Source organism: Pan troglodytes, chromosome 1 (genome assembly GCF_028858775.2).
Source record: "Pan troglodytes isolate AG18354 chromosome 1, NHGRI_mPanTro3-v2.0_pri, whole genome shotgun sequence".
Classification (NCBI taxonomy): domain Eukaryota; kingdom Metazoa; phylum Chordata; class Mammalia; order Primates; family Hominidae; genus Pan; species Pan troglodytes.
The window spans coordinates 219,636,869-219,664,134 of record NC_072398.2 but is presented as its reverse complement, the minus strand read 5'-3'; the positions used below and the strand labels follow the sequence as shown (position 1 = coordinate 219,664,134).

At 39.1% G+C, this 27,266-nt stretch overlaps 1 protein-coding gene across 12 annotated transcripts in view; it reads left to right on the top strand.

Moving 5' to 3' along the window:
• VPS13D (vacuolar protein sorting 13 homolog D) overlaps window positions 1–27,266 on the top strand; it is a 283,384-nt gene that overhangs the window by 115,145 nt on the left and 140,973 nt on the right. For all 12 annotated transcript variants that reach the window (XM_063785968.1, XM_001145053.7, XM_009448445.5 and 9 more), the window contains 12 exons: window positions 118–253; window positions 1,322–1,369; window positions 3,550–3,700; window positions 3,891–4,101; window positions 8,675–8,922; window positions 10,605–10,796; window positions 11,104–11,230; window positions 13,167–13,309; window positions 17,094–17,224; window positions 17,439–17,614; window positions 22,819–22,942; window positions 23,806–24,041. In XM_063785968.1, coding sequence (XP_063642038.1) covers window positions 118–253; window positions 1,322–1,369; window positions 3,550–3,700; window positions 3,891–4,101; window positions 8,675–8,922; window positions 10,605–10,796; window positions 11,104–11,230; window positions 13,167–13,309; window positions 17,094–17,224; window positions 17,439–17,614; window positions 22,819–22,942; window positions 23,806–24,041 — 1,923 coding nt within the window. The remainder of the gene's footprint in view (window positions 1–117; window positions 254–1,321; window positions 1,370–3,549; window positions 3,701–3,890; window positions 4,102–8,674; window positions 8,923–10,604; window positions 10,797–11,103; window positions 11,231–13,166; window positions 13,310–17,093; window positions 17,225–17,438; window positions 17,615–22,818; window positions 22,943–23,805; window positions 24,042–27,266) is intronic.

Sequence of the window (27,266 nt, the reverse complement as noted above, 5' to 3'; positions counted from 1 at the left end):
GTTTAGCCAACTGGGTTTTTACATCATATATACTAAATCAGATTTGTGTCTTTGCTTCTGCTTTTCATCCCTTCTGGAGATTGTGCTTAATATCTTTTTCTTTGTTCTGCCTGACAGACACACCCATGACCTCCGGATTCATCAACTGCAAGTGAGAGTAAATGGCTGGGAGCAAGTGAGCCCAGTGTCTGTGGACAAAGTCGGGACCTTTTTTCGATATGCAGCACCAGATAAAAATTCATCTTCCTCTACGGTGTGTGACTGTCAGGAAGTCAGATGGTTAAGCGACTGTCAGGAAGTCAGATGGTTAAGCCTGTAATAAGCTTACTCTAATGAAACTTTCTCGTTCTTTCTTTCCCCTAATTCTAGGACTGACTGGGTCAGTCATAGGCATTGGTAATCAATATGTAGATAAGCCAGCCAATGGTTAGTTTCAGTAGAAAAACAAGATTTAAAATCAGCAGTAACACATTTCCTCACCTCTGTAGATCCATTTCATGCTAGCTGGCCTGACTGGCAGTTTACTAGTCTGCTGAACCTGAGTCTTGTCTTTATTTCACATATTGTTATGCTGTCCATATACACTGTCTTTTTAATATTTCTTATAATGCAGCACCTTGATCCTTTTACTCTGTGTCTCCAAATCTTTCCACTGTCGTTTATTTTCTGATCACACATGCTCTCACATACCCTTCCTGACTGTAGTCCTAGTGGTTGGAGGGACAGCCCAGGAAATGATGCAGGTAGCATCCCTGACTTGTACATGCAGGTGGAGGCTGACATCCTGGCTGACAGAGCTGCCATGGGTGCTCTTGCCCCATCCTCCTTCATACTTCATGGGACACTTGCACTTATTTTTGGGTAGCCAGTAGTGAGGTGGAAATGGAGACTTGCAGAGATATTGCAGCTTTCTTCATGAAAAGTGTTCTTAGAGAACACTGTTGCACAAGTGTCCATTTTTACTGTTGCTCTTGTGCCCCAAGTTTCTTAGAAAAAAACAAAAACAAAAAAACAAAACCTTCTCAGGATTACTTTTCAGCCTAAGTTTATGTCTGGTAATGAAAGGACCAGTTCCCTCATAGGTACCTTTCTTACTGCATTGATGTGTTGGGGAGAAATTTGGCATACATTGAATGGTTATAAAATGAATATTGTTTTTTCCATATCTTTAAGAGGAGATGTTTTATATTCATAGTAGACTATACTTTACTTGAAAGTATTTACAAACACCACCCTTTGAAGAAAATTATGTTGTCATTGAATTTAATGTTGCTAATTATCTTAAGTCTGTGCTGACTCTAACTTTTGAAATCTTTTTCAGATTGGCAGCCCAAGCAGCAGAACAAATATTATACATCCCCAGGTTTATGTAAGTATGATTTTCCTGTTGTCATTGTGTTTATTGTGTATATACACTGCACCTGAATCATGTGGATATACATTTCTTAATGATCAGAGAAACTTTATGACATATATGCAATTGGAATTTATCTCTGCCCTTTTCTATTAATGATTACCTTCCTTTTCCAAAAACTTGCAAGAAAATGTTTTCACCTAGCTTGGTGTGTGAGACTAAGTATTACAGGGAAGGAGAAGAAAAGGCAAATGTTTGGTCCAAGGTCTCCTTTTCATTCTAAGTTAAAATAGAAATGAACCCTGGTATGACCATATGTGTTTCATAGTTTTGGGTCCAAAGGTCATGAAAGTAAATAAGAAGGAAAAAGTAGCAGTTTATTTCCTCTTTGGCTTTTGAAACATCATCACGAAATGACATTAACAAACTTATTCCAGGCTTTTATTTATAATTTCTTCTCCCTGATGATTGTAGGTTTTGAAACAAAATTTCAGGTAGGCCTGAACAATATCAAGGTTTGAAACAACATCAGGATTTCTTTTTTTTTTTTTTTTTTTTGAGATGGAGTCTCACTCTGTTGCCCAGGCTGGAATGCAGTGGTGCCGTCTCAGCTCACTGCAACTTCCGCCTCCCGGGTTCAAGCAATTCTCTTGCCTCAGCCTCCCAAGTAGCTGGGACTGCAGGCGCCTGCCACCACCCCCAGCTAATTTGTTGTATTTTTAGTAGAGATGGGGTTTCACCGTGTTAGCCAGGATGGTCTCGATCTCCTGACCTCGTGATCTGCCTGCCTCGGCCTCCCAGAGTGCTGGGATTACAGGTGTGAGCCAACGCGCCCAGCCTAGGATTTTAAGTAATTGTTACTGGCTTTGACTATTGGGGCCTTTTTTGGGTTGGGTCACTGGAAGCTGGAGCTTCGATGATGATTTATGCCTAGGATTGTGTCCTTCTAAAAACACTCTAGAAAATTGTAGTTTGCCTTTTTGTTTGGACTTCCTAGAAGTCTTGGTTCAAAACATGGAGCTCTTCATTTTATTGTTTATTGGATTGACTTTCACTTGCTGTTTGTCTTAATGAGAAAGTTGGCAGAATGAAAAGCTTGAATGTCATGCCATTTGTTTCTCCAGTAAAAAGCATTGTTAATATGTTCTGGACACTCATTCTAAGAGTAGTACTTTCAGACTTTTTCTTTGGTGTACCTAACATGGGATTTTTCTACTTTTAAGAAAATTTCCTGTCACATGGTATTAGCACAAAATGTGTGTTGAATGTGTGAATGAACATATGGGAAAATAACGTAATGGCTGTAACCCAAGACCAAAATAAATAATTGCCCTTCATTATGTTGAGTTTTTGAACCTTGGTGTCCTTTTTATGAACAAGTGATTATTTTTAAAGTTCTTTAAAATACAGACATTGGTTTTTGTGTAGGCATGTCAACAAATAATATATGGACCTAAATAATATATTTTATGACATTTAGAAAAAAGAAGTTATTATTTGTTCCTATGAAAGGCACACCAATGCAGACAATTCTTTCTTTTACACTTTCTGGATTTTACAAAGACAAATGTTAATCTCAGAAGACTTCCTTCTGTTTTTCTGTATTTGGGCAGTACCCAAGCCATTGTTTGGATATTAATCTAGGAGGAAAATAACACAGAAGGTAAATCATTTAATGTTTTGCAAAGTCCTACCTCATTATTTCTAACTTTAATTGTGTTGGATGCTCTTTATTTAATTCCCTGCCAGTAGAGTAGAAAACAAGCCTTTTTCAGTTTCGTTGTAAGGAACTCAGGGGCTTTATGAATCAAGGATAATTTCCAGCAGATACTTTCTTACCAAATTACAGGAAGTTTGGAAAATTGGATAGGTTATTATCACAGTCTCAGGTGAATGTTTTTAATAATGTTTCTAGAGGCTTAGGACTGATTTTTCTTAGTGACACACTGTGATATCACATCTGAGTGGATTATCTGTTTTTGTAGAACTTTTTAGAATTTATTTTTTAAATAGTATATATTTATAGGATGTTTACTCCCTTTAAAGCTGAATGGCTTTAGGGTTTTATGACTGATTTCACTGAAGAACTATAGTAGTAATAAGATGCTTTTAAGGTAGACATTCTGATCGATATTATTGTATTTTATATGTTTTTTCAGAAACATAACTATTTTGTCTTTATCTCTCTTTCACAGTTCTCTTCACTCCCACCAGTGCGGGTGGTCTTTGCAGTGACTATGGAAGGCAGTGCACGGAAAGTCATCACTGTCCGGTCAGCCCTCATTGTGAGGAACAGACTTGAGACACCAATGGAACTAAGACTGGATAGCCCATCAGCTCCAGACAGTATGTTTTGATTGTCTAGCATATAGTAAATGCTGATAAATATTTCTTGACTGTTGTCAAGTCTCTTTTTCCCCAGTGGTGTCTTCCCCAGCAGTCAGTATATATGGTCTGTCTTCTTTTGTCCTGAGATGGTCAATCTTTGGGGTGGAGGACCATTGCCTGAAAGTGTTAACCCTTATTTCTGTGGCAGAGCCAGTGGTGCTTCCTGCTATCATGCCAGGGGATTCGTTTGCTGTGCCTTTACACCTCACTTCTTGGCGGCTACAGGCCCGGCCCAAAGGATTGGGTGTATTTTTCTGTAAGGCTCCCATTCATTGGACCAATGTAGTGAAGACTGCAGAAATTAGTAGCAGTAAACGAGAGTGCCACTCTATGGACACAGAAAAAAGCCGATTTTTCAGGTATGTAGCACCACTGCAGTGACATGTCACTTTTGCCTTTTTTTTTCTTTTGCGATGACTATTACCATTCTTTCTCTAAAGACCCTTAGAGATTCAGTTATCTTTATTTAAACTCTAAAGTTCTTATTCCTTGAGTTTTAGTTAGAGTTCATGAGAACTCAAGTGCTAACTGTTGGTGGGGTCTGGGGAGGCTTTATTACATGGGAGAGACAGCCAACACACACGCTATTTACACATACAAGATTAGAAGTTTGTGTTGTACAACAGCATAAAGAGAGGACATATAGAGACGGGAAGGAAAACAAACAGAAAATAACGAGTTCTCATTCCAAAATTGGAAAGCAAAATCCTGGGGTTTGGAGTTTTTCGAATGAGAGATTTCAAAATAATTTGAAGGTTTATGTACCTAATACTGACTTTCTTGAGAACTTTGACAAAATTGCCTAACCATTTAAACTCCTGTTTTCCCATGATACAGGAGTATGTTACTAGATTCAATGTTGGAAAAAATACTGGATTGCTATGTTACACCCTAACAAATTTAGGCTTTCAACTTATTTAATGAGGATTAGCTTTAGTTTCTTTTATAGTGAAGACAGGCATTCATTTAGTCTAAACTTAGAGAAAAGATACAAGAATAGTGTAAAGAATTTCAGTATACTCTTTACCCAGATCTGCAAATTGTTAACAGACTAAAGGAAGAAATACATCAAATACATAGCTGGAGTTGGTGATTTTAACACTTCTATTTCAGTAATTTATAGAACAAAGAAATCAATAAATATGTAAAAGATTTGAACAATGTTATCAATGAGCTTGTTCTGATAGACATTTATATACAGATTATACATTCTTTTCAAGTATATGTGGAACACTTATCAAGAGAGATCATCTGCTGGGCCATAAAACAAAGATCAATAAATATTAAAGAACTAAAACCATACAGAATGTATTTCCTGATCACAATAGAAGTAAACTAGAAATAAACAACAATAAGATACCTAATCCCAAATATTGGGACGTTAAACAATATATTTGTAAATAATCCATGGGTCAAAAAAGAGAAATCACAAAGGAACTTAGAAAATATTTTGAATCAAATGGTAATAAAAGGCAGACATGTTTAAATATGAGGGATGCAGCAAAACCAGTTCCGAGGGTGGAAGTTATAGTTTGTAAATCCTAATATTAGAAAATGGGGAAGATCTTTGGTTAAGTCTCAATTAATTTAAAAAAAGAAAAGAAAAGAATATATAAAATTGCCAATTTAATCTTCTACCTTCAGAAGTTAGTTAAAGAACAGCACATTCAAAACAAATAGGAAAAGGAAACAATAAAAATATGGATGGAAATCAGTGAACTAGAAAATAGAAAATCAACAATGTCAAAATTGACATAAGTTTGACAAACTTCTAGCAAGACTTGCTGAAGGAGAAAAGCAGAAAATACAAATTACCAATATAAAGAATGAAAAAAATGAGGCACTATTACAGATCCTATAGACATAAAAAGGATGAAAAGGAGGTAAATACAATTTTATGCCAATACATTCCAGATGTAAATGACACCTTTCTTGAAAAACACAAGTTATCAAAACTGATACAAAGAAGAAATAGAAAATCCAAATAGCCCAGTATCTAAATTAAAAGAACTTTAACTGTTAGAAAAGCCTTTGTCCACAAAGAACACTATAGGCCCATATAACATTACTAGTGAATTCTACCAGACGTTTAAGGAGAAATAATAACAGTTTTACACAAGATCTCTCAGAAAATAGAAGAGGAAAGAACAATTCCGAACTCATTTTATGAGGCCAACATATCCCTAATACCAAAACCTGATATAGCTACTATGTAAAAACTGTGAGCCAGCATTCCCCATGAAGAGGTGCAAATATCATTATTAAAAATTTCTTTGTTGTGTTTTTTGAGGTGGAGTTTTGCTCTTGTCACCCAGGCTGGAGTGCAAGGGTGCAGTCTTGGTTCACTGCAACCTCCGCCTCCTGGATTCAAGCGATTCTCCTGCCTCAGCCTCCTGAGTAGCTGGGATTACAGGCGCATGCCACCACGCCCAGCTAATTGTTTTATTTTTAGTAGAGATGAGGTTTCACCAGTTGGCCAGGCTGGTCTCAAACTCCTGACCTCAGGCAATCCACCCACCTTGGCCTCCCAAAGTGCTGGGATTACAGGCGTGAGCCACCGTGCCCAGCCAAGTTTTTCTTTTTTTGATTGAGACAGAGTCTTGCTGTGTCACCCAGGCTGCAGTGCAGTGGTGTGATCTTGGCTCACTGCAGCCTCCGCCTCCCAGGTTCAAGTGATTCTCCTGCCTCAGCCTCCCGAGTAGCTGGGATTACAGGCACCCACCACCACAACCGGCTGATTTTTGTATTTTTAGTAGAGATGGGGTTTCACCATGTTGGCCAGGCTGGTCTTGAACTCCTGACCTCAAGCAATCCGCCCACTTTGGCCTCCCAAAGTGCTGGGATTACAGGTGTGAGCCACTGTGCCCAGCCCTTCATCAAAATATTATGAAATGCAATCCAGCAAGTGGTTTATCCCAGAAATTTAAGATTAGCTTAATATTTGAAAATCAGTAAATGTAACTCATCATATTAAGAGACTAAAAGAAAGTCAAGTGCAGTGGCTCACGGCTATAATCCCAGCACTTTGGGAGGCCAAGGTGGGCAGCTCACTTGAGATCAGGGGTTCGAGACCAGCCTGGCCAATATGGTGAAACTCCGTCTCTAGTAAAAATACAACAAATTAGCCAGACATGGTGGTGCATGCCTGTAATCCCAGCTACTCCGGAGGCTAAGGCAGGAGAATCGCTTGAATCTGGGAGGCAGAGGTTGCAGTGAACTGAGATCACGCCACTGCACTCCAGCTTGGGTGACAGAGCGAGACTCTGTCTCAACAAAATAAAGAAGGAGTACACAGGCCACAGAATTGGAAAAATACATATATCTGAGAAAGGATTTTTGCATGGAGTATATGAAGAACTTCCTACAGATCAACAATAAAAAGATAATAAAAAGAATAGACAAAAGAACGGACAATTTACAGAAGAAAATACCCAGCCAATAGACAAATGGAAAGATGCTCAGTGTGATTATTCACTAGGGAAATGCACACAGTGGGTAATGTTTTACTCGAATTGAAATGGCTGAAATAAAAAAAGAATGACAACACCAAATGTTGACAAAGATGTGGAGCCACTGAACTCTCATAAGTAGCTAGTAGGAGTGTAAAATGGTATAACTACTTTGGAGAAATGTGTGGCAATTTCTTATAAAAGTACTGGCCGGGCACAGTGGCTCACACCTGTAATCCCAGCACTTTGGGAGGCCAAGGCGGGGGATCACCTGAAGTCAGGAGTTCGAGACCAGCCTGACCAACATGGTAAAACCCCGTCTCTACTAAAAATACAACAAATTAGCCAGACATGGTGGTGCACTCCTGTAATCCCAGCTACTCAGGAGGCTGAGGCAGGAGAATGGCTTGAACCCAGGAGGCAGAGGTTGCAGTGAGCCAAGATAGCACTATTGCACTCCAGCCTGGGCAACAAGAGTGAAACTCAGTCTCAAAAAAAAAAAAAAAAAAGACCCAGCAAGGCCACTCTGGGGTATTTACCTAAAAGAAATGAAGATATATGTCCAAAAAAAAATACTTGTACAAGAATGTTCATTTAACCCTAAACTGGGAAAAACCAATTGGCTATCAAGAGGATAATGAATAAATTAACAGCAATTTATTCATAACCATGGCATACTACTAGGAAGTGAAAAATTATCAAAGAGGATGTATAGAACAACATGGCTGAATCTTGTTGAGACTTTAAGTTTTAGAAGCCAGACATAGGCCGGGTGCGGTGGCTCACGCCTGTAATCCCAGCACTTTGGGAGGCCAAGGCAGGCAGATCACGAGGTCAGGAGATCAAGACCATCCTGGCTAACATGGTGAAACCCCGTCTCTACTAAAAATACAAAAAATTAGCTGGACGTGGTGGCGGTCGCCTGTAGTCCCAGCTACTCGGAAGGCTGAGGCTGAAGAATGGCATGAACCCGGGAGGTGGAGCTTGCAGTGAGCCGAGACCACACCACTGCACTCCAGCCTGGGTGACAGAGCGAGACTGCATCTCAAAAAAAAAAAAAAAAAAAAAAAACAGACATAAAGAGTAGTACATACTACATGATTCCACTTATATGTATGCAGTTCCAGAACAGAAACAACTAATCCATAGTGATAAATGTTAGAAAGGGGTTGCCTGAATGATGGAGGAGAATATTGATTGGAAAAGGGCATGAGGGAACTTTCTGGGGTGAGGGAGATATCCTATAATTTATTTTGGAGGGTGTTTATAGAGGTGTGTATAATTGTCAGAGCTCATCAAACTGAACATTTAAAATCTATACATATTATTGTGCATTTATATCTTAATGTATTTGGATTGAAAACTGCAAATAATTTTACTCATTGAACCATCTTAATGTTATTCTTTCTCATACTTAGCTAAGGAGAAAAAATTTAAGTTCTTCATTAAGTCTGATGATTTTTACACCATTTTATCTTCATAGGTTTTGTGTGGCTATAAAGAAAGAGAATTATCCAGATTATATGCCCTCAAACATATTTTCTGACAGTGCAAAACAGATTTTCAGACAGCCTGGGCATACCATATATCTCCTGCCAACTGTGGTAATCTGCAACTTGCTACCCTGTGAACTTGATTTTTATGTTAAAGGAATGCCAATTAATGGGACGCTGAAACCTGGCAAGGAGGCAGCTCTCCATACAGCTGATACATCCCAGAACATTGAGCTGGGTAAGAATGTAGTCAGATGATCATTTGTCATAATCCTATGAAAATATCAATGAGTATTTTGTGATTATTTATTTGGTAAGCATCTTGGAGAAATTGGGGCACATATAATATCTCAATAAGCCAGCTCAAAGGAATCAGTGCAGTTAAAAAAATAACCTTTAGCTAGAGGTGGCGGCAGTACATGCCTGTAGTCCCAGCTTCTCAGGAGGCTGAGGCGGGAAGATTACTTGAGTCTAGAAGTTCGAGGCTTCAGTGAGCTATGTTCACGCTACTGCCCACCAGCCTGAGCAACAAAGTAAGACCCTGTCTCTTAAAAAAAAAAGAACTTATAGAAAAGGATAAGAAAAAACTTATCAAACCAAAAGGTTTACAGAGGAGGCACTCAACAGAGCCTTTTTTCTTACATTGCTACATGATGTATGATTGTAGGAAGTCATTTCATCTTTTTAAACTATGCTTTTCCCAAGCAAAATCTTATGCCTCTTCTCTTTTTATTGAAAGTATAAACGTTTGCTAAGCACTCACTCTATTCCAGGCATACCTGGGCTTTTTCACACGTGTAATCTCATGTAATCCTTATCGAAATTGTTATTTGCCCCATTTTACTGGGGAAGAAATGGGGGTTTGGAATGCATCAAGTAATTTTCAGTTGTAAGGGTTGTTAAAAGGAAAAGTTCAGCCAAATTAAATTTAAATGAGTTTAACTGAGCAATGAACAATTTGCAAATTGGGCAGCCCCCAGAATCACAGCAGATTCAGAGAGACTCCAGGGATGCCTCGTGGTCAGAACAAATTTATAGGCCAAAAAGGAAGTGACGTACAGAAATCAGAGGTGAAGTACAGAATCAGCTGGATTGGTTACAGGTTGGTGTTTGCCTTATTTGAACACAGTTGGAATACTCAGCAGTGTATGAGTGGGTTGAAGTGTGGTACCTGGGATTGGCCAAGACTCAGCTGTTGTTACAGGTGCATAATCCTAAATCAGGTCTTCAATCTTGTCTACCTATTAAGTTAGCTGGCATTTCATCCACAAAGATTCATATAGAAGTACGGAGTTCTCACGCCATATTTAGTTTGCTTTAACAGGGTGAATGAAGTCAAAGTAGAGAATCATTATCATATTTGCAACACTTGAAACAAAGAGGAATGGTGATCGTAGTTAACAATATTGTATGGTGTATTTCATAAGAGCTAGAAGAGAGGATTTTTAGTATTCTAACTAGAAAGAAACGATGAATGTTTGAGGTGATGAAAATGCTAAATACCCTGATTTGATCATTTCACAATGTGTATATGTATTGAGACATCTCACTGTACCCCCAAAATATGTACAGTTATTATTATGTGTCGATTAAAAATTTAATTTTTTTTTTGAGATGGAGTCTCACTCTGTCACCCAGGGTCAGAATATCAAAATATCTAATTTATATCTAATCATATGGGTTAGGATATCTAACCCATATGATTATGCAATTTAGGCTCTCTAGTGTGACTTCCAGGCCATCTGGTTTGCTTATATTGATCCCTACCCTAGCTAGAGAGAAAGAGCCATTCTAATGAAGATTTTTGCAGTTAGATACTTAGTTATTGGTTTTTCCGAAAGGAATCCAATTTACTTTTGCTGTGAGCTATTTTGACAAATAGTGAGAACTCTGAAAGTTAATAGTTTGTATCTTCTTTAGGGGTATCACTGGAGAATTTCCCCCTCTGTAAAGAATTGCTCATTCCACCTGGAACCCAAAACTATATGGTGAGAATGCGACTCTATGACGTCAACCGTCGGCAGCTGAACCTCACCATCCGGATTGTGTGTCGAGCAGAAGGATCCTTAAAGATCTTCATTTCTGCTCCATATTGGCTGATTAACAAAACAGGTACATACAGGGGCTGCTCAAGTAGGTCTTTGGCGTTAGTCATGGGAATTCAGATTTATTTGCTTAGCTAACTAAATGGAGCCAATGCAAATAGATTACTTCAACAGTCTGAGCTGCTGAAACATTCCTGCTTCCATCATAAATGCTTAATCATGCTCAAAACTGTCCTTTTAGGCAAGAAACTGAGCCCACTAAATAGATTCAGTTTTCACTCTTTTCCCGCTTGATGGTTTTATTCATTCACCATTTGCATCTCTTTCAGATAGACTGGGTGGTATTGATGTAAACTTTTCTCTCCTTCCTAAAGGGTTGCCACTGATCTTCAGACAGGACAATGCCAAGACAGACGCTGCAGGCCAGTTTGAGGAGCATGAGCTGGCCCGGAGCCTGAGTCCTCTCTTATTCTGCTATGCTGACAAAGAGCAGCCAAACCTGTGAGTACAGTTATTTATGGGAAGGGGAAATAAGCTCCCAGGGAAGGGAAGAAATTAGTAAAGGCTATAATATATCCGTGTAAGTAGAAATATACTGTAGATAACAATCCTGACTTGGCAGGGGAATAGAACCATGACCTAATGGGATTTTGGGGGGATCTAATTTCTATGTTATTTGATACTGAAAATAAACCATTTGGTTGGTTTATAATGAAAGCTAGTTTTATTTTACATGCATTGAAGTAGTTTTCCTATTCATAACTCTGCCAACGAAGAGAAAGCCACGAGTTCTCCTTCTCTGCTCTGCAGTTTTTCTTCCTCTGTAAACTTGGAGCGCAGGCACAGGAGCTGGCATCAGAATGGACATAGGCTGGTTCTTTGGTGAAGCCGTCAGCCTCATTAATCCAATCCAGGATTTGTAGCACATTTGGAAATTCATCCCTTTTACCTTTGAAGTAAAATGTGCCATTTTATGGTCTCAGAGCACTCATTGCATGTTTAAAAGCAGGGACAAAAAACAACTGTGAGGATTAGATGACATGTGCTTTTAATGTATGGTAGGAGCATTAATTCACTTTTGTTCTTGGTTTTGACATTTTGCTTTTTACAAGAGTCTTTTAATAGAGCTCTAATCAAAGATAAATGGGTGTATCCAATAATGCTAAAATGCCATACCGTGTTATCGGTAGAATCGTGCTGACAGCTTAACAGAAAGTCTTCTGGAGTACCACACTTCAGTGGGTACTGATGTGTTTACAAGGGAAAGTTGGAGTGTAGATTACTGTTTGAGGCATGGAAAGAGGATTGATGAGAGTTCTGGATATTGTAGGGGATGCAGCCAGCCTCTTGGCATGTGCAGCCAGCCCAGTCTCATTCTTTTCCTGAAATGATTTGGACAGTTTTAGATTTAGGACTTGACATGTGTCACACAGTGTGTTTTATCTGTGAATTCCACAGTTCCCAAAGCATTTCACATAGACCATCTCATTGGATTCTTCCCACCATCCCAATGGTTTAGGCAGGGCAGGAAATATTGTTATATTTTAAGATGAGGAAACAGGCTCAGAGAGATTGCTACCTGCCCAAGTTTACATCGCTTGTTAGTGCTAGAGCTGGAACACACATTCAGGAATTATGTTGCCGAAATCCATGACAGGACACTGGCCCACTAAACAATGCTTTGCTATTGTAATGGTATCAGTCCAGCTGGGTATGGTGGCTCATGCCTGTAATCCCAGCACTTTGGGAGACCAAGGCGTATCCCAAGGTCAGGGGTTTGAGACCAGCCTGGCCAACGTGGTGAAACCCCGTCTCTACTAAAAATACAAAAATTAGCCAGGTGTGGTGGCGCTCGCCTGTAGTCCCAGCTACTTGGGAGGCTGAGGCAGGAGAATCACTTGAACCTGGGAGGCGGAGGTTGCAGTGATCCTAGACTGTACCATAGCACTCCAGCCTGGGCGACAGAGCAAGATTCCACCTCAAAAAAAAAAAAAAAAAGTATCAGCCCTTAGAAGTAATGCATCATACCTGTATCTTCTGTACATATGCTTCTTGTGCTTTTTAAAATGAACCCTTGAAACAGCAGAGTCAGGAAAGGATTAGTTTGACTTGAATCCTTTATTTTTAGGGGAATATTAGAAATTGCACCATTTTCCTCATGTGTTATATTCATAGAATCCTAATGTTTTCTCCTAAAGCATTTAGTTGTAGATGTCAGTAAATTTCACACACTGTTGTACTGTGGCTGCCTCTAAGATACAGCTTTAACCACTGATGAATTTTGTCACTGTGCTAGGGAATCACATGAGAGTGAGGAAGAGAGTCAGTGATAGAGATGGAACTTGGGTGATAACTGTATTAGTGTTTCCCAATTAGAACAGGCAGATAAGACTTTCTTGTGGATGAATATCTACATCTTTGCTTTTCTGCCCCACAGCTGCACGATGAGAATCGGAAGGGGGATTCATCCAGAAGGCATGCCGGGCTGGTGTCAGGGCTTCTCCCTGGATGGTGGTAGTGGTGTCCGAGCTTTGAAAGTCATCCAGCAAGGAAACCGCCCAGGGCTGATCTATAACATTGGTGGGTTACATTTGGGGCAGAGGGACAATCAGAACCATTGGCTGATGACCTCAGGCTTGGAGGAATGAGCTGGCCACGCATTTTGGCCTGACTACAAGTACTGATTTTCTTATTTGGCATTGGGTCAGATATCTGTTCTCTGAATGCTACAGTGATATCAACACAGATCTATTCTCCTGGGGATCTGAGGAGCCACCTAAACACTGCCCTTTTGAGGTCTGTGGCTCTGTTTAATTTCAGACTCACCTGTGTCAGGAAAGTATCAGTTTGGCTTGAATCCTTGTTTTTCAGGGGAATAATAGGAACACTTAGCATGCCTTTCATCCTCCAAGTATTCCCACGCATTCATTAAAATTTGCAAGCCCTAAGAGGGTAAGAAGCATTGTTCTCCTTGAAACTGAAGGAGAGAGGTTAAGTGACCTGCCTAGATGCAAAGGGGAAGTCTGGGTCAGAAGTAGGATCAGGATTGGGGGATACAAATAAAATGCACTTGGTGGTTGTAGTAATTAAAGCAATCTCCAAACTCACTTTGCTTATGGAGATGGGAAGGGTGGAAAGGGGAGGGGAGGATACTGTACCCATATGCCTCATAGCCACTTGAGAACGCTCAAAAGATTCTCTAAAGGGTTAAGATAATTTGATTGAAATATGAATCAGGGTGAAAATTGTAGCAGCGCATCCTTTCAGTATATAATTTCCCAGCCTCTCAAAGCAATGTTTAGTTTTGAACATTGGAACACCATCTGCGACTGCATGGTCCTGTAGAACTTTCTGTGATGATGGAAATGTTCTATTTTGCACTATCTAATAGTAGCCACTAGCCACATGTGGCTGCTGAGCCCTGGAGAGCACATTAGTGAGAAGTAAGGCAAGTATGGCTGAGGAATTGAATTTTTCTTTTTATTTAATTTTATTGAATTTAGCTTTAAATAGCCACATATGGCTACTGGCACCGTATTGGACAGTATGCACATAGTGTCATAGTTCCTTCCTAGAGCAAGGAAAAACTGATGTGATATCATTTACATATTTATCCTGAGTCCCATGGAGAATCAAAGATATGTTTAGATGTCTGAGGATTTATTAATAAAAGAATCTTCCAAGTATAGTTTCCTTTTTGGATTTTTAATCATAGGTTTGTATTCATTCTCCCTTGACATGTGAACTGTCTTCTTAAAGTTGACATTAAGATTTTTAAAAGAAATAAACTTTATTTGATCTTGCAGCACAAGATAGTTATCTTAACTTTTTCTCACTTTTGTTTGCTCCACCCTTTGAATAGGCAAAGGCTGCTTCATGCTGAGTTTGGCTTTCTGCTGGAGTATTTTGCCCTTGATGTATTTTGCGAAGCAAGCTACCACAGGTTGACTGGAAGCTGTAGTTGGGACAAATTGGGATGGGAGGAGCTTGTTCCTTTTAAAGCAGCTAGCACTAAGAACCACAGAATTCTTGCAGAGGCCAGTTGAGCAAACTGATCAGACATATGCTGTGATTACCCATATAAATTGTTATGCTAGGAGCATTCACTAAAGCTCATGGCATATGTTTTGAGGGCTAAGACTGTGATTTAAGTTTTGTTGATCCACCTAGGGAAGGGATAGAGGGAGTGGGCTAAGATAGGGCTTTATAATTCTTGAGGGTCATGAACTTTTGCCGTATATTCCCACAAGGGAATTTGTGGAATCTCCTGCTTGAATATTTTGAAGAATAGGATAGATAACCAACTCCCTATCAGGAAAGTTTAAAGCATAGTCCAAACTGAAAAGCCAGGGACAGGCTTGCCAGGTAGCCTCACATGGATCTCCAAAAAGAACGATTTTGTGCCTGTTGATCTTATCAACTTATTGATTTATCAGGGGTTTCCCAGGGCAATATAAGATGTGAAGGGGGAAAGAAGCCCACCTTTTTCCAAAGATTGAGTGTCTGTATTGTTCAGAGTACCCTAGACTCTTTTTATAATATTAAATTAGATACATCTCTTGTAGTTAGACTTTCTATTAGATATCACCTAACTATTATAATGTTGATTTCTGACAATGAAAGCTTCTCTGCATGTCACAGAAAGAAGTGATAGGGTATAGTTCCATATCCCAATATTACATAGCATTTCTTAGATACAGAGTTTTAGAGAGATTTTTGTGTGTGACTTTTCTCAGTCTTTCAGGTATTTTCAAGGCTTGTGTTAAAGGAACATCAGCATTTTCAAGCCAGTTTAAGTGAATTACGGCATTAACAGATTGGAATATTTATAATTGGGATTGTGTTGAGAAATCTATGACAGCCAGTTGTCAGATGCTAAGGTGGAGTTTTCTATTTTAATGGTTCTCTTGATACTTGATGACTGCTGAATGGAGTGGAGTCCTTGTATATGTCGCATCACAATACAAGCAAGCCTGATGAGGGTGCTGCTCCGGAGGCTGACTGCCTGGACTTGAATCCCAGCTATGGCACATACTAGCTGCGTGACATAGAGTCAGTTACTTAGCTTTCCATGCCTTCGTTTCCTCATCTATAAAATGGAAATAATTAAAATATCTAACTTAGAAGGTTGTTATGAGGATTCAATGTAAAGCCTTTGGGGGAGGACCTAGCATGTATTAAGAGATCAGTAATTATTATTGTTGTTGTTGTTGTTATTTTTATTATTTCTATGATAAATATTTTTATCAATGGGTGACCAGAGCTCAGCCCAGTACCTTGAATGTCATTGCTGTATTTATTGTCTGAATGAATGAGTGAATAAATTTATCCCACTGAATTTTTTATTTTTAAAAATTGTTATCAGAGTTTTTAAGATAATTCAGTGCTTTTCTATATTTGGAACCGGCTGTCTTGAGATTTCCTTTGGACTGTTTTCTTATTTTTTCCTAATACATAGTAGGCGCTGAAAACAGTACTTTTATAAATGAATAAATTCTTTTATTTATTTATTTTTTGAGATGGAGTCTCGCACTGTCACCCAGACTAGAGTGTAATGGTGCGATCTTGGCTCATTGCAACCTCTGTCTCCCAAGTTCAAGCAATTCTCTTTCTTGCCTCAGCCTCCCGAGTAGCTGAGACTACAGGTGCGTGCCACCATGCCCAGCTAATTTTTGTATATTTAGTAGAGATGGGGTTTCACCATGTTGGCCAGGCTGGTCTCGAACTCCTGACCTCAAATGATCCACCCATCTCGGCCTCCCAAAGTGCTGGGATTACAGGCATGAGCCGCCATACCCGGCCATGAATAAGTTCTATAGTACTTAGCATTATGTTTGAGCTGGATTCTTGGGCACTGGGCTAAAATAAAATACTAGAGAAGAGTCAGTAAAGTTTAGAACATTACAGAATCCAAGAAAGTAATCTGAAATTTCCACTATATCTGTAAAAGTGGCAGGTTCTCTAGAAGGAAATTTTGTGTCCCAGGTGTAAGCAAAAAAGTATCATGTGAAACTGTTGTAAGTATTCAGCTTCATAAATGGAAACCTAACATATTATATATGTGACTGGACACCTGTGTATTTTAGTTGCTGTTAAATGGTACACACTGTGTGAAGAAACTGGGAATTAAGGGGATGTTGATCTTGCCTCTGAACCTTTTTAAGGCCTAAATGGGAATAAGGAGTAATAATACTTTGAGTACAATTGCTGTTTTCATTCCATTCCTAGAAGGTTCAATATCCTCTGGGTGATACAGTTATTTTCTCAGAGAAACTAAGTAACTGTGAAGGTTATTTATTTCTGTCAGACCAAGAGTTTTCTCTCTTCATGGTTAATTCATAAAAGTGGTTCTTGTTATTTGTAGGTATTGATGTCAAGAAAGGCCGAGGTCGATACATTGATACCTGCATGGTCATCTTTGCCCCCCGTTACCTGTTAGATAATAAATCATCTCACAAGCTTGCATTTGCACAGAGGGAATTTGCCAGGGGACAGGTGAGCAGTTTGCTTTTGAAGGATGAGAGTGCCTATTTAATAGCACGAGTTTTAATGTCATCTTCTGTGAAGACTGTACGTTCTGTGATGCAAGTCTGTGCCTTTGGTACCCAGATAGCTCCTGTTAGAGGGTAAGGCTCAGAGTAGGTACTCAGTAACACTTATTGTCATGAATTGACTTGTTGACTAAAGCCTGTGATCCTATGTGTTTTAGGGAACAGCCAATCCCGAAGGTTACATTTCCACCCTTCCTGGTTCCAGTGTGGTGTTCCACTGGCCTCGGAATGACTATGATCAGCTATTGTGTGTCAGACTGATGGATGTTCCCAATTGTATTTGGTCTGGAGGCTTTGAAGTCAACAAGAATAATTCCTTCCATATCAACATGAGGTAAGTTTGAGACTCTAAATATAGACAAAAAAGTAGCCCCTGATTGAGATGCCGTACTGTAATAACAAGCCTTGTGTAAAATGGGCACAAATATTTCTGGCTCAGACAGAGGTCTTAGAACTTGCAAAGTCCAGGGAAGTGTGAGGGGATAATTTGATGGAATAAACTAAAGGAGGTGTTGCCCGTTTTGACCATGGTGTAATTGCTGTTGCCTAATCCAAAGTAACACTGAGCTCATATTTTGATTACTGCAACTTTGAAAGGTCTGTCTGCATTTAGATGGTAACGCTCATTATAAATATTTTTGTATATTCTGACATATTTATACAAAACCTTCTTTCATTTGATGCTGTTCTAGTAAATCATCTGGCTTTCTACACCTAATGTGGTAACACTCAGTTCTTGTTAAGAAAAATTAACCAGGCCGGGCGCAGTGGCTCATGCCTGTAATCCCAGCACTTTGGGAGGCTGAGGCAGGCGGATCACGAGGTCAAGAGATCGAGACCATCCTGGCCAACATGATGAAACCCTGTCTCTACTAAAAATACAAAAATTAGCTGGGCGTGGTGGTGTGTGGCTGTAGTCACAGCTACTCAGGAGGCTGAGGCAGGAGAATCGCCTGAATCTGGGAGGCGGAGGTTACGGTGAGCTGAGATCACGCCACTGCACTCCAGTCTGGCGACAGAGTAAGACTCCATCTCAAAAAAAAAAAAAAAAAAATCAGCCTTAATTAGCCCAGGATGATTTAAACTTTCTTCTTGCTTCCATCAAATACTTTAAAAAAATTATTTAAAAATATTTTAAATTGTGGTAAAACAGATATAAAATTTACTATCTTAACCATTTTTAAGTATACAGTTAACTGGTGTAAGTACATTTACATTATTATGGAAATAATCCCCCAAACTCTTTTCATCTTGCAAAACTGAAACTCTGTACCCATTAAACTTAACTCCTCATTCCCATTCCCCTCAGTCCCTGGCCACCATGTTCTACTTGGTGTCTATAAATTTGACTACTCTAGGTACCTCATGTAAGTTTAATCATATGGTATTTGTCTTTTTGTGACTGGCTTATTTCACTTAGCATAATATTGTCAATGTCCATATTAATATATTTGTTTATTCACCTATTAGTGGACACTTGGGTTGCTTCCACCTTTGGCTATCATGAACTGCTGCGAACATAGGTTCGCATATAGGTTCAAGACCCTGCTTTCAGTTATTTTGGGTATAGATCCAGATGTGGAATTGTTGGATCACATGATCATTCTGGTTTTAATTTTTTGAGGAACCACCATAGGTTTCCGCAGTCATTGCACCATTTTACTTTCCTGACACCAGTGCACAGGATTCCACTTTCTCCACAACCTCACCAACACTTGTTTTCTTTGTTTTTGACACAAGCCTTAAGTGATAGTCCCACCTCTGTATAATGGGTATGAGGTGGTATTGCACTGTGGTTTAGATTCTTATTTCCTTAATGATTAGTGATGTTGAGCATCTTTTCATGTGCTTTTTGGCCATTTGTATATCTTCATTGGAAAAAATATCTATTCAATTCCTTTGCCAATTTTTGAATTAGGTTGTTTTTGAATTGTAGGAATTCCTATTCTAAGCGTTTTATAGTTTTAGCTCTTACTTCTAGGTCTTTGATTCGTTTTGGGTTAATGTTTGCGTATGGCATAAGGTGAGGGTCCAGCTTCATTTTTTGGTATGTGGATATTTGGTTTTCTCAGCACTGTGTATTGAAAAGACTCTCCTTTCCCATTAAATGATCTTGGTACTGTTGTTGAAAATCATTTGACCCTACAGGTGGAAGTTTATTTCTGGGCTCTCTAATCTATTCCATTGGTCTATATGTCTTTATGCCAGTACCACCCTGTTTTGATTATAGTTGCTTTGTATTAAATTTTGGAATAAGGAAATGTGAGACCTCCAACTTTGTTGTTCTTTTTCAAGGTTGTTTTCTCTATTCAGAGTTCCTTAGATCCATATGAATTTCAAGATGGATTTTTCTGTTTCTGCAAAAAATGCTGTTGGGATGTTGATAGGGATTGCATTAAGTCCATAGGGTTTTGTAGTATTGACATCTTAAAAATTATGTTTTCCAGTCCCTGAACATGGGAAGTCTTTTCAGTTGTGTCTTTAATTTCTTTCATCAGGCCGGGCATGGTGGCTCACGCCTGTAATCCCAGCACTTTGGGAGGCCGAGGTGGGCGGATCACGAGGTCAGGAGTTCCAGACCAGTCTGACCAACATGGTGAAACCCCATGTCTACTGAAAATACAAAAATTAGCCAGGCATGGTGGTGTGCACCTGTAATCCCAGCTACTCAGGAGGCTGAGGCAGGAGAATCACTTGAACCCAGGAGGCGGAGGTTGCAGTGACCCGAGATCGTGCCGTCGCACTCCAGCCTGGGTGACAGAGTAAGACTCTGTCTCAAAAAAAAAAAAAAAAAAAAAATTCTTTCATCAAATGCTTTTGAAGTTAAAGAATCTGAAATCAGTGCTATTTCAACATGTTTAGAAGCAAAATTTAATCTTTTATACTTTATGGTCAGCTCTCTATTGAGAACACTATTACAAAGGAACAGAAATATGATAATTTAACAATAGATGTTCCAAAATAGTTCTTAAAATAGTGGTTTTGTTTTTGTTTTTGTTGGAAATAGAGTCTTGCTCTATTGCCCAGCCTTGAGTGCAGTGGTGCAATCATAGTTCACTGTGACTTTGAACACCTAGGCTCAAGTGACCCTCCTGCCTACTGAGTAGCTAGGACTATAGGCATGCACCACCATGCCTGGCTAATTTAAAAAAAAAAAAAAAGAAAAAAGTAGAGACAAGGTCTCACTATGTTGCCCAGGCTGGTCTGGAACTTCTGGTCTCAAGTGATCCTCCTGCCCTGGCCTCCCAAAGTGCTAGGATTATAGGTGTGAGCCACCATACCTGGCCCCAAGATAGTATTTATATTTGACTTTTAAATGTATTATCTAATTCAATAGTGAGCCCTTCTTAATTATACTTTGCCCTGGTCTTTTTTAGTGTGAATTGGACCTGGATGTAGTGGGTTTTAGGCTATGTTTTTAGGAGCTGTTGGGTTTTAAGGAGGTGACTCTAGTGCCCAAGGGAGCCTACTGGGTAGGGCTCTAGCACTCTCATCCCTACCTCAACCAGCACTTTTGTCTGTTAGCATAATGTGTTCCCCGTAAGATTTTATTTGGGTGAAGGAGTGGGGAGGGAAAAGGGATTCTATAGCGAAAACCACCATTGTTTTGTATGTTCCCTCGGTAGAGGCAGCCCCTATCTGTTGTGTGAGAATTGGAAGCCAGTTTGGAGGAGGAGGAGGATGATTTGTGTAATTTTTGTTAATCCTTTTAAAATGGTTTTAACGGGCAGTCCTAAACTACTGCGAACAGACCTATGCCATCTATTTCATTTACTTTCCTCACCTTTTCATTTGGAAACAATTTAAACTATAGGAATGTTACAAAAGTAGTAAATGAATATCCCTATATCTTTTACCTAGATTTAACCAGTTTTCAGCATCTTGCTACATGTTGCTTCTCTCTTCACATACATGAACACACATTTTCCTTTCTGAACTATTTGAAAGTAAATTAAAGTCATCATGATACTTAAGCCATAAAAACTTCACTTATCACCCAAAAATAGGGACATTTTTCTAATTAAATATAATACTATTGTCACATACTGATGAAATTTAACCTCGATATGTTTTCTAATAAATGGTTTTCATAGACTGAATGAATGACTAGAATGTCCTTCATAGCAACTCCCTTCCCATTGATCTAGGATCCAGTCAAGGATCATTTATTTTAGTTGCCACGTGTATTCTCTTGTCTTCTTTAATCTAGAGTAGTCCCGCTTTGCCCATTTTGTCTTTAGTGACATTGACATTTTTGAAGACTCCAAGCAAGTTTCTTGTAGAATGTCCTATTTTCTGCATTTGGGCAGTGATTTCCTGTCTGTAGATTTGGGTCAAATATTTTCGATAGCTATACTACCTATGTGATGCTGTGTGTTTCCCACCGTGTCACATCAGGATGCCTGTGTTGTCTGTTGGTCTCATTATTGGTGGTGATAAGTTGTTCATCACCTGGTTAAGGTGGTATCCAGCAGGCCTCTTTTTTGTGAAGTTTCCTTTGTTCTTTGTAAATAAGAATAATCCCATTGAGGGAATAATTTAAGACTAAGTGAATATTCTGTTTCCCAAAAACCTTTCATTCAATGGTTTAATGGTTCTTGAATCACTTATTACATTGGTGGTTGCAATGAAATTTATTTATTTATTTATTTATTTATTTTTGGAAACGGAGTCTCGCTCAGTCGCCCAGGCTGGAGTGCAGTGGCGCGATCTCGGCTCCCTGGAGTGCAGTGGCGCGATCTCGGAGCTTCTCGGGAAGCTCCGCCTCCCAGGTTCACACCATTCTCCTGCTTCAGCCTCCTGAGTAGCTGGGACTACAGCTGCCTGCCACTAAGCCTGGCTAATATTTTTGTATTTTTAGTAGAGACGCAGTTTCGCTGTGTTAGCCAGGATGGTCTCGATCTCCTGACCACGTGATCCACCCATCTCAGCCTCCCGAAGTGCTGGGATTACAGGCGTGAGCCACCACACCTGGCCGCAATGCAGATTTTAAAAAAATTAATTATTTTATTTTTATTTTTAATTGAGATGAGGTCTCACCACGTTGCCCAGGCTGGTCTCGAACTCCTGGGCTAAAGTGATCCTCCCACCTTGGCCTCCCAAAGTGCTGGGATTATAGGTGTGAGCCACCATGCCCAGCCAGAAATGCTGATTTTTAATTCTCTAATTTCCTCTACATTTATTCACTGATATTTTTCCGTTAAGGTAAACTTTCCATTCCCTTCAGCGATTTTTCTGTATATATATACACATACATACATACATACATGTACATTACATCCATCCATCCTCTTCTTTACAGCAGAATATCAGCATATAAATGTTGAGGAAATGGAAGAATTAGAAAATCACCATTTTGTAATCATATTACCAATTTCTACTTTTTTCAGATGATGGAGGAACACACAGTGGGCTGTAAGTTCAGTGGTATTGACTGAGGCCCAAACAGTGTTGTGATTGTCAGAAATATGAGAAGTAAGTGGATGGCATCTTGTCTCCTACATTTTATGTAGCCTCTTTTGTTTCCTTGTCCTGCAGGGATACCTTGGGAAAATGCTTCTTCCTACGAGTGGAAATTACTCTCCGAGGAGCTACGTATAGGATCTCATTTAGTGACACAGATCAGTTACCTCCTCCTTTCCGAATTGACAACTTTTCTAAGGTATCAAGTGGAGCTGAGAGCCAGTTTGACTGTTTCATGTGTGGGAGGGTGGAGTGTGTACTGCCCTTGACACAATGGTACAATACATTTTCAACTTGGGTTTAAAGGAAACTATATGGATAGGTTCTTTATATCTGGACAAGCCTAGAAATCCTTACCATTAAGAGGTGTTTTCTGCTGGTTATTTTGATTGCTGGGCAGCCTTGTCCAGGCAGAAGTAATCTTTTAGCTCCCAGATTTATTTATTTTGGCTAGAGTGGTTGGTTGACACTGTGCCTTCTGTAGACATCCCGTTCAAACAGAGGAAGACATCGGCTTGTCAGTGACAATGGGAATGGGCAACTCTGCTGTTGCTTAGTTACAGTGAGCATTTTAATAAATTTTTCAAGAAAGTCAATATGGAAATCATTAGATTTTATTTTAATTATGCTTTCAAATAATAATAGGTCTTATATGTGATGATCTGTAGCCAAATTCCAAAATACTTATTTTTTTCTGTATTCAAAATATATCATAGGGGGTTTGGGCTAGAAAGATGCCATTGGAAGGATGGAATTGCTCCCCTTAGATATTTGACTTGGGAAAGCGTTTAAAGCCTTTCATTCAATAGGATATATGTATATATGTGTGTGTGTATCTGTGTGTGTGTGTAGCACATGTCTTTTAATTGGTGAGTTTTTTTGGAATGTGCGAGATGATTAGAAACATTCGAAAGGTGAGATGATGAATTTCACTGGGGCTTATTCCCTGTGTAAGATTCATTTAGGAAGGATTTGGAACTTAAACCTACAAAACACTGACTCACTTTTCAGTAACCCCACTCTGAATGAAAGTCCTCTTTGTCCTCTCTGCCATCACTCTAGGTCCCGGTTGTCTTTACTCAGCATGGCGTAGCTGAACCCAGGCTCCGGACTGAAGTGAAGCCGATGACTTCATTGGATTATGCCTGGGACGAACCCACCTTGCCACCTTTTATCACTCTGACTGTTAAAGGGGCAGGGTCCTCCGAGATCAACTGCAACATGAATGATTTCCAGGATAATCGGCAGCTTTATTATGAAAATTTCATTTACATTGCTGCTACATATACATTCTCTGGGTAATTCTTGATTAAATTACTGTTCCTATAAAGCAGAAGGTTCTAATTATTAACAGGTTTTAAATGTTAAGCAGTTTCTTAGGAGACCAAAGTACAAAGGAAGATTCTTTCATTCTTTACCAAACCCTGGGCTCAGTGTCTATCTTAAGAGGTCATGTAATTTAAACTCTTGACTTTTGGCTAGATTAAAATTTATCCAAAGAGTCAAGACCCTTCTTGTGTTAAAGATCTCTCCCAAGAATTCATTCTAGTATTTAAATTTTCTTTTTGCTATTTATTAGTCTGTTTTGCCTGTTTCCTCTTTTGAAACTGACTAATCTTCATCATAATTATTCAAGTCATCATTCTCACTCTCCTCCCACCATCCCATTGAGAATACTGGTTAAGCAGACACCTAAGGGTCTGTCTTAATATTCACCTAAAGCCAAATATAGTAGCTTAATTTCACAGAAATTCCATTGCCTTAGAATTATAATCTTCACTGTTGTTTGACTAGTTGTATTTAGAAAAGTCAGATGAAGAATATTGAGCTTATTTTAATTCTGTTAGATTGCCACGCAGAGATCAAAACACTGGGCTTTCAGAAAGTAGTCATTCTACCAACATATAAATATAGCTTATTGTTTCTGTGCTGAAATAACAGGGCCAATTTTAAAGTGTATCTGTGAAGAAATGGAAAATAGCTTAATCTTTAACATTACAAATATAAATCACCTGATGAATAGGGCGTTTAAAGTCACATTCCTTTCCAAAATGTTCGGAACATTTTTGCATATGAATAAGATTTTTATACATGCCTGGGGCCCAGAAAATAATCTCTGGGTTTTTGCATTATCTCTCTCATCTGCTTAGAGTCCAGATTTCACTAGTAATAATTGAATCTGCAGAGAAGGACCGTTCTTTCTTTGTCTGTTGACGTTCCCTTTGGGAACGATGGTGCTAGGATGTTTATCTTGTTGTAATTGAGTCAATATGTTTGTTTGTTGTTAATTTGTTTTTAAAGATTATGGCACTTAACAGTGGGACACGCTTAAGGTTTAATGCCTGAAAAACCGAATCTAAATCTGGTTGTTAGTCATGTTTTTCTCCTTATGTTCTATAAATTCCAGTAGTTACTAAGCTCTTTAACTGAAGAATCCTAGTGGAGGATTATGGGCTTAATGGGTTGAACTGACATGGAAGACATAAAAAGAGAAGCTCCTGGAATCTTGGTGTGCAGAATCTAACAGCAGAATTAGAATAATCTTGCTGTGCTAAGAGGTTGAACCATCTTTTGGAGTATATCAGATACTAATTATTTGCATTCTTGGAAGGAATAAATGATGAGGAAGAATAGTTTTTTTTAAATTTTGTTTTTGAGGTGAAACATAACATAAAAGTATTTTAAAGTGAACAGTTCAGTGGCATTTGGTACATTCATAATGTTGTGCCAGCACCACCTCTTCCTAGTTCAGAGCATTTTTATCACCCTGAAAAGAAACCAAAACCTATTGAGCAGTCACTCCCCATTCCTCCCTGTCTCCAGCCGCAGGAAACCACCCATCTGCTTTTGGTCTCTATGGGTTGACCTATTCTGGACATTCACAGAAATGGAATCATAGGAGTGACCTTTTTTGTCTGGATTCTTTCACTTAGCATAATGTTTCTGCGGTTTATACACATTGTAGCATGTGGCAATGCTTCATTCTTTTTTTTTTTTTTTTTGAGACTGAGTTTTGCTCTTGTTTCCCAGGCTGGAGTGCAGTGGTGTGATCTTGGCTCACTGTAACCTCCACCTCCCGGGTTCAAGCGATTCTCCTGCCTCAGACTCCTGAGTAGCTGGGATTACAGGTGCACGCCACCACGCCTGGCTAATTTTTTTGTATTTTTAGTAGAGATGGGATTTCACCATGTTGGTCAGGCTGGTCTCGAACTCCTGACCTCAGGCGATCCACCCACCTCGGCCTCCCAAAGTGCTGGGATTACAGGCTTGAGCCACTGCTCCTGGCCCATTCTTTTTATGAAAAGTACCCAGTATTTTTTGTGGCTGAATACTATGCTGTATACTACATTTTTGTTTATCCAGTTATTTGTTGATGGACATTTGGTTGTTTCTGTGTTTTGGCTATTGTAAACAGTGTTGCTATGAACATGCCTGTACATATATTTGTTTGAGTACTTGTTTTCAATTCTTTTGCTTTATACAGAAGATTGGAGTTGCTGGGTTCTATTATAATTCTAAGTTTAACTTTTTGAGGAACCGCCATACTGTTTTCCACAGTGGCTAAACGATTGTACATTCCTACCAACAATGTACAGAGGTTCCAATTTCTCCACATCCTCACCAACATGTGTTGGTTTTTGTTTTTGTTTTTGTTTTTATTTTTATTTTTGAGACAAGGTCTCTGTCACCCAGGCTGGAGTGCAGTGGCACAATCTTGGCCTGCTGCATCCTCAACCTCCTAGGATCAAACGGTCCTCCTGCTTCAGCCTCTCTCATAGCTGGGACTACAGGTATGTAGCACCACGCCCAGCTAATTAAAAAAAAATTTTTTTTTGGTAGAGACAGGGTCTCACTATTTTGCCCAGGCTGGTCTCAAACTCTTGGGCCCAAATGCTATCTACCTGCCACAGCCTCCCAAAGTGCTAGGATTACAGGTGTGAGTCACTGTGCCAGGCCTGGTTTTGTTTTGTTTTGTTTTAAATGATACCCATCCTACTGGGTATGATGTGGTATCTCATTGTGGCTTTTGATTTGCATCCTTAGTAACTAATGATGTTATGCGTCTTTTCATGTGCTTATTAGTCATTTGTGTATATTCTTTGGAGAAAGTGTATTCAAATACTTTCCATATTTCAAATGGAATTATTTGCCTTTTTATTGTTGAATTGTCAGAGTTCTTCATATCTGGTCTCTTACCAGATGTATGATTTGCAATTTTTTTCTCCCATTATTTTTGTGAGTTTTCTTTTTACTTTTAGATTGTGTCCTTTCAAGCACAGAAGTTTCTCATTTTGGTCACATATAATTTATCTGCTTTGGGGGAAACAAAGATTACTTGTGCTTTTGGTGTCATGAAGACTGGTTTTTAACGCTGAATTAATCCATTACCTTTTTTTTTTTTTTTTTTGCTAATAAGGGTTAATAGAAAGAGGAGAATAATCTAAATAAAACTTCCAAACATCCCTAAGTGTAGCCAGGCTGCAACATTCCATAAAGCTTAGGATTCTTTAGCTTCAGAGAAA